The 14,250-nt window shown below is 42.6% G+C and overlaps 1 protein-coding gene across 1 annotated transcript in view; it reads left to right on the forward strand.

The window, feature by feature from the left end:
- The window catches only part of CD96 (CD96 molecule), a 30,983-nt gene that overhangs the window by 4,651 nt on the left and 12,082 nt on the right, over positions 1-14,250 (forward strand). Inside the window, 7 exon segments of the mRNA XM_059837608.1 lie at positions 3,559-3,575; positions 3,577-3,669; positions 5,135-5,357; positions 10,080-10,121; positions 11,531-11,622; positions 11,958-12,168; positions 13,322-13,369. Coding sequence (XP_059693591.1) covers positions 3,559-3,575; positions 3,577-3,669; positions 5,135-5,357; positions 10,080-10,121; positions 11,531-11,622; positions 11,958-12,168; positions 13,322-13,369 — 726 coding nt within the window.

A 14,250-nucleotide genomic window follows, 5' to 3' on the forward strand; every position in this document is an offset into this window, starting at 1 on the left:
TCCAATTATAGCTTAAGGTTCTGAAGTCCCATCCTTCTTGTTTTTTCTCTTCAGTCCACGTTGTTTACGCTCTTGGGCCTGAAACTAGTATTGATTGTCCTTGGTCCCAAGCTAGAAAAGGAATTGTTTTGTCTACCTACTCTGTGAAGAGAGTTTACCAAGCCTTAATATTCAGAACTACACACTAAAGTAGCACAGAATCTGAAAAATATAAAAGTTAAAACTTAAGGCATCACCACCACCAAAAATACACTACAGCAAAGTGGGGAATTGCGTAGGAGAATTACAGGAATGCAGATTTGGCTGCTTCTGTCAGGCAAAAGGAAGCTGGAAAGCAGAAAGACTGTTCTCGGTAAGTGAGCCTCAGGGGAGAGTGTGAACTCCAGGGAGGATATATAAATTATCCTGGTAAAGGAACAAATTTATTTAAATCAGATGAGAATGGATTTGACAACAAATTAAAAAACAGTGACAACTGTCAGTATAGTAACTTTGGGAGCAGCTATTTAGCGTCAGCAGTGAGGGCAAAAGCCCAAAATGCTGTGAAGATGGAACTTGGCACGAGTGTTGAGCAAGCCAGTTGTTGTGCACACAGGAAACTGGATTTGATGACCTCAGAAACCTCTTTCTGACCCAGGTTTCTGCTAACAACTCAAGAAGGATTCGGTGAAGTAAAGAGCAAGCCTGGCACTGTTTCAGTTCTGAGCTGCAAGGCCAACATGCTCATTCTGTTTGGGCCCAAGGCTGTAGACACTGCAGACATTCAAGAGTTAGGAGCAGGGTGAGTGCAGGTTATTTTAGGGGTATTTTGGTGTGCTCCCACTGCCCTTTTACCTACATCACAAGGCCAGACTGGTAGTTCCCACGCTGGACCATGTTTCTCCTGTAGCAAGAAGAGGTCCTGTGGAGAACTCATATTCAGGGATATTTAACACTGATGGCCCCTGCATGGCAGTGACTGCAAGAATTTTGGTGCTGTTATCCTGGAGACACATCTGGGGCAATCCTGCCTGCCCTGATGAACACACAGAGGCAAAGAACCAGCACCTCTGCCCAGTTCACAGAGGATGGGTGTGTTTAAACAGTACATGCTGAATAATTGTGCCAAAGCTGAAGCTGCCACTCTGCCCACTGTATGGGGGTGTGTTGTGGTAGGCTACCCTTTTGGAATTTCCTTGTACTCCACAGGGTAGGATCAAAAAGAGTGCAATGAGGTACAAACTGTGCTGGTAGACCTGTTAAACCCTCCCATGCTTCTGTTCTTCATGCAAAGTTTCTCTCTTTCTTAGTATAGTAATTGAGCTAATGAGGCATTGCTTTTCTTCTCCTGCCCTTGGTTGATACGGACAGGTTCAATGTCATTGCTGTCTACAGTTCGGGCAGCCCTTGTTCATATCAGCATGACTGTGGCTTTTTTCAGTAACTACAAGATGTAGCAAGCTGTGCTACTGATGACTGCTTGCTAGAGAGAACTAAAAAATTAAGTTTGCCACCTTTTGCAGGTTTGTGTTTTAAGGTAACCAGATCTTTTGCAATAAACCACTCTGACTCAAAGGAAGGCAAAAAACCTTAATCCAGCCTATGAGTGAGTGGGATGGATAAAGGTGACAATCTATGATGAAGTACAGTTTTCATTTACATCAAAGTGAAGTGAATCCAATGCACTCAACTTATAAAAAGCTCACCAGAGCCACAGGCCTTCATAGGACAGACAGACGAAGACAGAGGACTTTAGCCAGCAGGCTGTTAATGGAGATGTTAGCGTTCAGGAAGACATAATCACAAAAAATGATTATATGCAGGTACTTTTATTGAAGAGCTCTGGGTGTCAGGGGTACAAACCCAAATCTGACTCCGACATGGGTGTGGGATAAATATGTTTTTATATTCTACTGTTATATAACTTTCATGTTAATTATTAAACTTATATTGTTCTGTTGTATACATAGATTTCAGCCAAGCATAGCCTCCTTAGATTAGGAGCACATAGTTTCTCATGATTCATTTTATGATTATACAATAATTATATTTAATTACTAAACAATCATCACATCTAACAATTATATCATTTATCATACCACTTACGCAGGTGCAACGCAAAGCTTAACATGTCAGAGTCTATCTTAACATTTTCCAGGGCCCCACTATCAGAGATGGGAGTCAGAGATGGGAGGGGGAAGCAAGCAGCTGGGACATGTGACTGTGAGAGTAGGCAGAAGCTGTTTCCAGACTGAACTCTGGGATGACTGCTCATCTCCACACTAGTACTCTGCACAGCACTTTTGCATGGTGTTTTGTCCCAGCAAAATCTCTCTATAGTTTTGTTCCTGGAGAAACTATAGATTTACTTGCTTTGTCCTTTCATTATCCTCTCTGCCCAGCCCTGTTAGGGCTTCTGTGCTCTCTGTCCTGCTGTGAAAGCTGGCTCCCCAGGTCCTTCACTCTCAGGGACAGTGGAGGGAAGCTGCTTCTACTGCAGGCTCTCCCAGGCACAGTTCAGGGCACTGCCTTTCTTCACATCTGTGAGGCACAGGCTACATGCTGACACCATTGCTCTGTGCTTGGGTTGCCAGGTACAAAGGAAGTTTCAGCCACCAGAAAGTCCCCACTGACAAACAACATGGCAGTCTGGGACAGCTGGATATTCTCACTCCCCTCAAGATAAGAAATAAATTAAACGCATACCTCTTCTATCTCAACATGCAAGCCAGAGCTACCAGGCAAGCAGAGCTGAGGAGTTTCCCTGTGTTGTGTGCTGATGTCTTGCCTCCAAGGAGGAGGGAAGGCAGGTCTGAGGGCAAGGGAGGATGGCAGGATGTGCCGCGGTCAATGGTCAGAAAGGTCTATGCATCTCCCACCCATCACCACTGCTGTTCCTGCGTAAATACACACATGCACACCCACAGACCAAACATCTGGATCACAGCAGTGCACTGTTCACTGTACCACTCTGGCCAGCCTCCACAGCTGGATGGAGCCCTGGTTTGAGAATGGGTAGGGTAGGAGGTGGAGAAATGGCTTTTGAAATGGATAAGAAAGGAAAGAGTGACAAGTTTGGTGGTAATGGGCAGGTTGGAGAATAACAAAAGGGAAAACAGGGTTAGTCTTAACCTGACATGCTGAATAGCTTGCTTAGTGAAAAGAAGATATCTGCAGGTATCTTCAGAGAAAAGGAAATAAAGGTGCACAAAATTGATGTGAAGGTTTATTGCCACAGAAAAAAAAGAATTGTAAGATATAAATTGTAGCTTCCAATTATTCTCAGCTCTGAAAGGAGACATTGTGATCCTGCAGTTAAGAAAAGCTTTTTTAAGAATTGCCAAGAAGTTCTGGTAATGCTGTGATTTGAGTCATGAAACTGCAACTAGAATCAGATGCAGGGCTTTCACTTAAAAAATGTGTCTAGGGGTAATGGTTGAAAAATACAGTTCCCTTCTAAACCAAAAAGTGCCTGTTCCTTGAATAGAAGACTAGTCAGCATTGGTTTTCAAAGCACAATGAACATCATGTTTCTGATTTTCCCTCTCGGGTTTTGTTGTTGCTGTTCCAATGATAAAGAGGAGATGCACTACCTGAAAAAAAGTGTGGTTAAAGCAGACTTTAGAAATTCTATGCCTTGAGGATGAGACCTCAGAAAATTTGTCCACTTATCCTTTGAAATGGCTAGTGGTAAGTATTTTTCATCTCAGATATAAAGTTCAGAAAAAACTACAGGGTATTTTTGCAGATTGAAATGAAAATGTTCTACTCCACTGTGTCCTGCCTGCAGAATCTGATAAAAAACTTACCAGTCATATTGGACTGTGATAATAAAGGGGAAAAGTATAACCATAGGGTTGCAAAATATACACTGCAAATAATAGCTGTTAAAGAAGCAATGAGGAAAAATTCCATCTTAATTGCTTTGAATTTTTCAGGAGCACATACAGAGCAGGTCTAGGGAAAGTGGCTAATATAACAAAACAAAAATATTTCTTGTATTGGATTTCCAGCGAGTTTTTTTGTAGTGAAGCTTTAGTATCTGAAAAATACATGATTACTGTGTAGGATAGTGAGATATCAGGCTGCTTTGACAAAGAAAAGAAAGGTACTGGCTAATGTTTTTGGTTTTGTGAACCTCTGTGTCACAGAGGCCACTGAAGACATGCAAACCCAGTTATCAAGCTAACCACATGAAAAACTGTTTTTAAGCAATTTTCTGTCAGATACAAAGCTTGCTGTATTTTTGTACTTTATATCACCTTCTGGATACATATTTATATGCATGTTTTAATGCAACCTTTTAGCATTCATTTCAGTGTATAAAGATAAGTATCAGTGAGCAGTGCCCTTGAGCTTTTCCTGTTCATTCATATATGTTGTCACTGAGAAGCTGTAACTGTTGAGGATTTCCTTAAAGGTGATTTTCAAATAGTTTAGGTTTTTTAACCTTCTGTCCTGGTTCATTATCTACCTAGATCTCCCTCCTGCAGGTCATTCTTAATATTAAAATTTTAAATCTTTTTGTAGAGAACACCCTTACCTTTACTACATCTGTTTTGCCGGTTCACTCAACAAAGTAGCAGAGGAAAGGGGGAAAAATCCCCCAAAACACAATGATATATGTGGGTTGCCATGCATCGTACAGAGTAAAGCTTGCAAATATGTACTGAGGCACAGGTGTCCAGGACATTCTCTCTGTACTTATAACCAAGGGTGGCTGCCACACAGACAAGAAGAGAGATAAATTTTAGTTATTATTATCAGGGTTTTCTACTTAAAATTCTAAAAGAGCAAAGTTTTCCTTGAAATTTCAGTTGCATCTAACATGTATGCTGTATGCTCAGCATAATTTAAAGACTGGAACAGTGAGAAAGCACTTCTATTGCTCTCTCTACAGGCTACAGAGATCAGAACTCACAAGACACAGCTATTTGCTCCATATTTTATTGTAAAGATGACAACTGCTCTTGGTATTGAAATTCTGAGAGAGAATACATTTGGGAAGAAAATCCCAGATGTTGCAAATGTCCACTTACTGCTACACAATGTGTGAGGGAAGATTTTCATAGAGGGAATAGAGCTGGCTTACAAAAATATTTCACTCTGTGTGTGTCCTTGAACTTCACAATTTTGTTGGTTTTTCTGTACGCAGGATGAAAATGGGAGGAAAGAGGAACTTGTGACCAAGGAGCCCTCCAGTCCTGCTGTGTACAGGAACAGCAGGATGCTGTACGGACAAAAAGTCCTCCTGGATTTGAACAATGCCCTAAAGGTTTTCCCCACAAAAATCACTGATGATGGCAGAGTCTTTTACTGCCACGTGCTGTACCACCCAGAGAAAGTCCAGAAGAGCAGCACCACTGTGAGAGTATTTGGTAAGGGGCTTATGCCAACTGCCTGATGCCTTGCACTTGGAAAGGTGACACTCCTGCCTGGTTCTTTAGCCAATAACTTTTGACAGATACTGTGGTTTTTTTAAATGTCAACATATTAGGCTTGTCATTTTTTTCAGCTGCAACGACATAAAATGTTAGTAAATGGTAGTAAACCCTGGAGTTTACTCAATTCTTAGAAGAATTTGAGCCCCTTCCTTCAATTTCTGGCAAGAAAAAATAGTAGATTCATTGCACATATATCAATCTCACTGTCGTGCTGTCCTGGTTTAGGGTAAATTTGGGAGAGAATCCCCAAAAGGGGGGCCCCTCCAGAAAGCAAACCCACACGGCCCCTCCCCCCAACTGGTTCGGGAAGAATTCCTTGGAGAGAAGTAGAAAGAACCTGTTTATTTAACAGGCACAGCACCCCCCAGCACACAAAATGAACAATACCAGATGACACCACTCTTTCACCACTCTGAAAAAGATGACAAATTCAGAAAGTCTCTCCTGGGAGTGTTCGCTCTGTTATCAGTCCCTCTGGTGCTGGGGCAGCTGCTGCAGCCACAAGATGCAAACTCTCGGTGTTTCCCAGGTCCCAGTCTGGAGCAAGTTTGGGTAGGTCCAAACAGGAAAGCGGAAACAGTCCAGGAAGGAATTTGGACTGTTTAGCTAAATTAACTAATGAGAAGAGGAAAGAAGCAAAAGCAAGCAGAAGCAAAGCAGAAGCAAAGCAGAAGCAAGAGCAAAGCAAAAAGCAGGGCAAAAAGCAGGGCAAAAAGCAAAAAACAGCACTATGTACTGTACTATCTGTATGTCCCGCCGAGTGGCTGATAAGAGGCCCAAAACAAAACTTTCACTCTGCAGAGCCAGTCTTGAAGGCACAGAACATAATATCCAGCATAAATAACACACATGAATGGGGATACCAGCATCCTAACGTCACACTAGGACACATGCACATGGCAAGAATCTTACCCTGATATGTAGGCTTATGTTGGGATTCTGTGTTTTACAGGGAAGCACACTGGTCAACAAGATCTCCATGTCCCAATGACCATGCTGTCTGTGGTCAGGAAATCATGGCCATAATTTTGTAAGCAGTTTGGGACTACGGCTGTAGCAAAATCACATCCTCAAATGCATGTGACACTCAACTGCTGCCAAAATGAGGAAATGAGGATCCTGGTGAGGGTCTCAAATTGGCCAGGAGTGGCAGAGCCTGTGTACTACAAACATGTGGGCTGGCATTTCCTTTTGTAAGCCTTTCCCATCTTAAGTTACTTGCCTTGTTCCATTTCAAGTGGCTTAGGAATTGCTCTACTATCACTAAGGTACAACTGAATCAGAAAATTGCTACCCACTTAAAAACCAGGCTTTATTTTCTCTTGAGAGATCAGTTGGTCAGGAAAACATATTTCCAAAGCTTTGAAAGTAAATGAGTGTTAAACATTGGGCCTGTCAACAGTCCCTTGACTGTAGCTGATCGTCCAAGGAAGCCCACAGTTTGAGGATGGCATGGCCATTTAAGGCTGATGCTCTGAATTCAAAGGGAGTGTCTGAAAAAAAGCAAAATGTGTCTGAGGGTTGTTGGTCACTGATGTAAAAGAAATAAAAATAGAAGTTAATGATCTGAAACCTCCTCTTGCATTTGCACGATTCAGACACTTTTTAAAATCAACATTTCTCATATAGCAACAGTGTTACCTGGGTAATCATTCAAGGACACAAATATACTTGGACTCTCTTCCATCACTGTTGATACTCTTGCCAAGATTTGTGTGTCTCTTACTAAGAGGTTGCTTTATTTAGCTTTTTCTCTGTATTACTAAGAAATACATGTTTAGCTGTGCATGAACCCACATCAAAATATCAGTACAGCAGAGTAGAGAGGCAAACTAGAGGAAACAGCTGTGATTCTTGGTGGTGAAGACTCTGCATTTCCCAGTAAGTGCTGGCTAGCTTTGGACCTGGGTGCTACGCCACCAGCCTCTCTCGGAGGGGTCCCAAGGGCAGAGCTGGCTCCCTGAGAGCCTTGAGTTTGCAGTGGGTGCTGAGGAAAGTCTCTCAGACCTTACCTAAGTAAAGTCCACCACTCCAAGGGAATGTGCTTTTGTGCTCCTAGCCCTTTCGTGTCTGAATTTTGCAGGTGAAACTATTTTTATCTCACTCTTTCCTGTTACCATTTGCTGAAGTCATGCCACTTATGATTGCACCATCCCAGCTTTTCTCCATGTATTCTCTTGTGCCCTGAGCTAGCCCACATCCCTGCACAGCACTGGCAGACACACTGCCTGGGATAATCCAGCATTCTCTAGAGGTGACATCTGGGGACAAAGAGCTCTTTCAGACGGCAGCACCTCTCTTGTTCCTTGTGCTGACCAGAGAGAAAAGAAATTAATATTTGTGTTCTGGCAGTTAGATCCAGCACGGATAGGGAAAAAGGCCAGTGGAAACCTGGGGAGGTTCTCCCATCTTGGCAAGCCAGCATCTCCCCTGTCACCCAAATACTCATGCAATTGAACCCTTCAGGCTGGGTGGCTTAAAAGTAGGGCAGGGGGGGCAGGCAGCTATTGCAGCACAGAGCTGAAAGGGACAGGAGGAGGAGAGGGTGCCTGTGGGAAACTCCTCATGCAGGATCCCTCTGAAAAATACTTCAGGCAGGGCTAAACACAGCAGAGGCAGGCCAAGTCTGAGGAGTGCCAAATAGTTTTCCCTCACAGCTGCTTGAGGTGGCCCAATGGGGCTGAGAATTGGACCAGGGAGGATGGAGAAGGTATGAAATGATCTCTCAATGAAGTTGAGATTTTGGTATGTTGGGTAAAAACAGACATTCAATCAAGATAGCTTTTTTTAAGAGGGTGCTTTTGGATCGAAATACTTTAAAATATTTCTCTTCTAGAATAGAGTTCTTTTGGATACAAGTTGCTGTGAAAAGGTATGGCCTTTTCATGTCTAACTTTGCCAAATACTGATTTCTCTTTTTTGTAAGACTCAGGAGCAGATACTGAACCAAATATTGAATTTCTGCTAGATCCAAAGCACTGGTAAATATCCTAGCAAGACAAATGAATGTCAAAGTGTAAATAGGGGCTGAGATGTTAATTGGAAAATATCTATTAGACCATTCAGAGCTATATGTGAGAGCTGCCTGCCAGAACAGCTACCCAACAAACACATCTGAGAAAGCAGAGGACAGTGCTCAATACAGGTGCGACAAAGCATGCCCATACTCATGAAAAAGACAAAAGGAAGAGCATGCACTAGACCAGTCATCATTTAGCCTCCCAGGCAACTTCTGCAGTGATTAGAGGATCCAGTTTACCAGACTTTTCCCTGTATCTGCAAAAGTCTGTCTGTCTTCTGCCAGCTCCACTACCATCTGTACAGTTTTGGCAAAGAAGAAAGAAGGAAATCTTAGGACACTCATTTCCTGATAGGAAGAATCTATAACCCCTGCCCCACCCCACCCTCCAAAAAAGCAGAAAAACTCAAAACCCAGAAGAGATTAAAAAAACCAGAAAATTCCACTCAAAAAAAGGATCATAAGTCCAGAAAACCATAAGGCCATGACAACTGAATATAAGTCATGCCCAGGCATGAGTAACATGAGTAACATCAGGCAGAAAAATGGAAATTGAAAATAAAGTCAGGAGAGTCCTTGGTGGATTAGCTGTATAAAACAGGGAAACCTGGATAGTTCACTTCAGGGGGGATTGTAATTAACTGAGGTGGTCCTATACCAATTAACAGGGTAAGAAAAAGAGAAAATTATTTTAATGGTAGAGATTAAAGTGAGGTTTAGGTTGGAAAGATAAAGAATTTTGGAACTCCTAAGTAATTCAGGGAGAGCACTTGTTTCCAGCCCAGTTTCAGGGCTCAGGAAGGGCCAGAAGCCCGATTTATCTGAGGCTTTTGAGATTTGTTATATATTAACACAGTTTCAATAGTCCTTATTTAACAAGTCAGTCAATATTGCCTCAAACCAGGCATCCCAATGGTTAATTTGGAAATGTAGTTTAGAGAGGCTTAGGGTACCTGATAGCTTTACAGCTATGTATATACAATCAATATATACAATATATACAAACAATATATACAGCTATATATATACAATCAGCTGTGCCCAGAAGCAAAATGCTGCAAAACCAGAAAAAAAAACGGGTTTTTTTTCATGTGGATGTGGTCATCAGTGCCTTGCTGCTCTGCTGTTAGGGCAAGCTCTGGGCTTCCTGGCAAGGCAGGAAGCATCTGTGGGGACACTGTCACACATCTGTTTAGGCAACAGCATCTGGGTAGCTGGCATCCAAAATCAATCAACATTTGGGGGATGGCTAAAGCCTATGGAGATACATTTGGCAAGCACACAGAGGAACCAGGAACTGGGGTATGTGTGATTTTATGGGACCTGGGAAGTGTGGCTCTGCTGCTGGAGCTGTGACTGCAGGATGTTTTCAGTTTGTTTCCCCAGCAAAGCCACCCAAGCCTAGTTGAGGCAGTGAAATGCATCCTGGATCCTGTGGCAATAGCTGCTAATACAGTCTTGTAAACCACTTCCTTGACCTCAAATTGCAGCTGTAAACACTTTTATCTTGCTTGATGTGTGGCTGGAGGTAGGATTTAATTTCCACTCTTATGATACAATGCTGTTAAGTGTTATTAGAAGCTGTTATTGTGATCTGCAGTGTCCATTTCGCTAATACATTTATGTTTGCTTTCCAGCTTACCCTGAGATTTTCACTAGCCTGGAGGAGGGCTCAGCCAGGAGGTGAGCAATTTTGGACAAAGAGTGATGCCTGTGACTGCCACCATGCCACCCCAGCAAGGACAGGCAAGCTGAGCTGAATCAGGCATAGGAGGCATCCTCCAAACTGACTGAGCTCACAGGGCAGCAGGCAAGGCATTGAGTTAACACAAGGTGCTCACTCCCTTTCCTCTGAGCAACTGCCACCCCCACAGCAGCGAGGACAAACCAGGGACTTCCAAGGACTTCTCTGTTGTGTGGGCCTCTGTTTCAGTTTTGGTAATGGCAAAACCTAAAAGCCTACTGAACTGCACTGGCCATGCTTGGTATAAAACTTATTTATGGCTCATATGACTGACTAGTAAACCTCTCTGGCTATTAGCTATGGTGCTTTGCTTCCTGTTCCATCTCTCCAAGTTAAACATTTTTTAATCAGCAAGTATCTCAAATCAAAAAGGTTTTCCTTGGAAATAGAGCTCGTGGGCAGGCAGAACCTTGTACTATCCATAACCACCCACTTCACCCAATCCACGAGTCAGTTGGTTCTGCAAACTGGTATCATTTTCCTGGTGACCTGTTTCTGGGTGTGGTGTTGGACATTGTAGGCTTTTCTCCCCCAAAGAGCCTCTGTCTGTTCTTCATCACCAAAAAAATGCCGACTTCTTTACTTCTCTTTTCTGCCTTTTTTTGCAGGACTTAAATCTAGTAAGGATATCAGATTTCTATTTATTCATAGGAAGAATTGAAAAAATATTATGACCTAAAAGTGCCTGAAAAATAAGGGAATAATGAAGAGGAAAATAGGAGAAAGCAATTACACTACAAACTCAGGTGCTGTTTACCATGGCAGGGGCAGACTTTCAACTGGATAGCTTTAGACTTCATACTGAATGATTGACTTCTGCTGGCTTCAATACATTAAGCTTGCTTCCAACTTAATGTGGAAACCATTTTCTTTGAATGAGGGAGCAAGACAGGTTTGTGCTGCATGAGTAACACATGCTCATTTCTTCTGTTGAAAAGAACAAGGCCATTTCTCTTATAACAGCGTTTAGTACTTAACAGTGTCATAACCTGCTAAATAAACATACTTGGGAATGTCCAGGCAGCATGAGGATGAGACCTCTCATCCTGTTAGTGCCCAACCCTTCATCTAGCCTTGTCTTTGAGGTCCTGCCCATCTACTGTGTGCTGAGAAATTAAACAGAGTACAAACACAGATCTTTGGAACAACAAGAAACACAATAAAGAGAAAGCAAGTGCTTCCTTCCAGAGCAGGACGGGGAGTAAGCAAGTATTGTCCATACAGGCATTTGGAAGCTAGCAGCTAGGAGGGAAATGTCAGAGGCTCACCTAACATACATACATATGTGTCTCTGTGTGTGTGTGTGTGTGTGTGTGTGTGTGTGTGTAATCTAACAATTGCCTTGTGCTGCCCCACAACCTAATGTGAGCTGTATCGTGAGGAAGGCATTTCCCAAGCCAAGCCTCCTATGGTATATGGACAGAGCGAGCCTGGAGGTAAAGCAACCTGTCCACAGGGAAACAGCACAGCTGCAGGAGTGGTTCCCAGGGAAAGCCATGACTCTTATCCACTTCTGCCCCAGGGAACCTGTAGGTGCCTATGTGGCTGAAGGGGAGAACACCAGGCCTCCCCCCTCAAAGGAAACAGCTGACAAAAGGCTGTGACCAGAGTCCCCTGCCAGAGATGGGAACTACGGTTTGGCATGACCACACCATTCTTGCCAAATCTTTGACAGTGTCTCAGCAAAGAAACCTGCGGCTATATGAACCTGTTTTCCAGTACCAATATTTTGCACAGCTCTGACTTAAGAGTTTGGAGTGTAAAAAGAGAGTCTTTTCTTTTTTTTTTTTTTTTCTCTCCCCAAGAAATTTCTGTGGTACAAGAAGACTTGCAAGAGAGCGAAGGTTTCTATGAGTTGAGATCACCTCTGATGCTGCAAGGGACCCATAAGATTCATAGGACATTCTCATGTGTGTGTCTGTTTCCCTTCCTGGGAAATGAAACAAAGAATATTTCATCACAAGAAATATTTGTTTCCCTCAGTAGGTTTTTCTTAGATAGGACACATCTAACATGTTAAGAACACCAAACACATGTTTTTGCTTGTTACTTAAAATACTGAAGAAATACCAACAGTGTAAAATCTTTGTTGTACAAGTTCATCACACAGTTTGAACTCTCTGGCAGGTTTTTTTGGCTCAAATCTTTGCTCAAGCTTCTGAATGAGCTAAGAAACTTCTGCACAAAGAGAAGACACTTGTTTGTTTAGGCAGAATCTTGCTGTACTTCCCCTACTCAAAAACACTCTAACATAGCCACATGGCACTCGTGAACTATTATAATCATGTGTTTCTCATGGAGCATTCATGGTTCCCTGGGAAATCAAATCCTCTGACTCAGGGCTACGTTATTCACCTTCAGTAAAACATGCAAAAGGCTGCACCTCTGTGGATAGTGGAGAAACTCCCTTATAATCTGTACTGTAAGAATTAGCTACATGATTAGGGAAGTGGGGAGAAATACTGTCCTGTTTTTTTGTAAAAGCAGGAGACTTGGCGGTACAGTTTTCAGCACCTCTGAGGATGCAGGGTCACTGGTGAGACAGATTTCCTTTAGCACTCTCTTGTGCATGTCTCCTCTTAGGTGCAAATACCTATTTATACCTTTTTTATTTTTTTAAATTATGTGTGCTCCCTGCTGCACAGAAAATGCAGCTGAGCTGCTGACCCCTTAGCAGCATCAAGGGGCACGTCACCTATCATGGCAACTACTTTCCGCTCAGCTGGGTTCTCTTGTGGCTGTGTATATTCCTATTGATATGTTTTTCCACAAAGTAAGACTGCAGCAAAAGCCACAGCTTACTCCTCTGGAAACATAGCTTCAGAGGGGAGGGATAATTTTTTTCTCAAAAATTACTCATTTAGTCCAATTTGCAGTTTTCTGAAGTGTATTCCTACCAAAGAGCTGTCAGTTAAAGCAGTCTCTGTTCTTGCCAGGAGACTATGCTAATGCTAAGATAGAGCCACTCTGTATAAAAATGTTAAAGTATTTAGATGTGACAGAAAGAATTACATTAATTCTCAGCCATCCCTTCTGCGAAGGTGCACAGTATGACACAAGCCCAAACTAAATTTTCAGCCTTTATAACTACTTTTAAGGACTGCTTTAATCTTTCTCTTTTTTCTCCCATCACAGACAATAATGAAGCCTCAGCTGAAGTTTTTACCACCACGGTTTCAGACGGTAGGATAAATTAGAGAATAAAATAATTTGGGTTGTGTTTGAGGTATGTTTATAAATTCCTAAAGTGGTTGTAGCATTTACTACTCTAAATGGGTAGTAAGGAACCCCTTTCTGCAGCTTTGACTTCAGAGAAAATGCTACAAACCAATATTTTGGTGATGTAATCTATTATAATTAAGACCAAGCATAATTAAACTTTGGCCTTGAGAGGCACTTAATGTTATTTCTGATGCTTCAGCTGGCATTTGAATATAGCTCTTTCAGTACTGAACTAATAACAAAAATAACAGCCCTGCTAATGGCTCTACCTTCTGTTTAAGCACAGAGCCAAGATCCTCAATATTTTTGCCATGTTGAAGAACTGATATGTTTCTTAATTTGTGTAAATTTGGTAAATCCCTGGTCTCCCCCTGCAAATTTGTCTTATTATCAGCTCATTGCAGGTAAATGTTCACTCCACACCTCAGCTAAAGCCCTTTGGAAACATCTCTCCTGGAGCAGTTTGCTCTGCTCTGCTCTGCTCTGCTCTGCTCTGCATGGGAGGCAGCATGTGGCAGGGGATTACATGAGTTTGTCAGAGAAATGCTGTAAGTAGATGGCATGAAAAAAGTATGGGTTTTGTGAAAAACTTTGACAAGTGCAGGTTGTAGCAGGCCCTGGGGGCTCAACCAATACCCCACTGGGCACCAGAAAACCATCCCAGATATTGGGAGACCCCGAGAGAGGGAGACTTTTTCCTCTGCTGGCCTCTGCAAGGTGAACTCTCAAAGGTAGCCTAGCAGCTTGCATCAGGCCACCACCCTGCCTTGCCTTGCACACTCTGCAGAACCCTCTGGGAGCCAGGTACATCTCAAAGAGCCTCACTGCTCTGGTTTTAGACC

This window comes from Haemorhous mexicanus, chromosome 2, assembly GCF_027477595.1.
Source record: "Haemorhous mexicanus isolate bHaeMex1 chromosome 2, bHaeMex1.pri, whole genome shotgun sequence".
NCBI lineage: Eukaryota > Metazoa > Chordata > Aves > Passeriformes > Fringillidae > Haemorhous > Haemorhous mexicanus.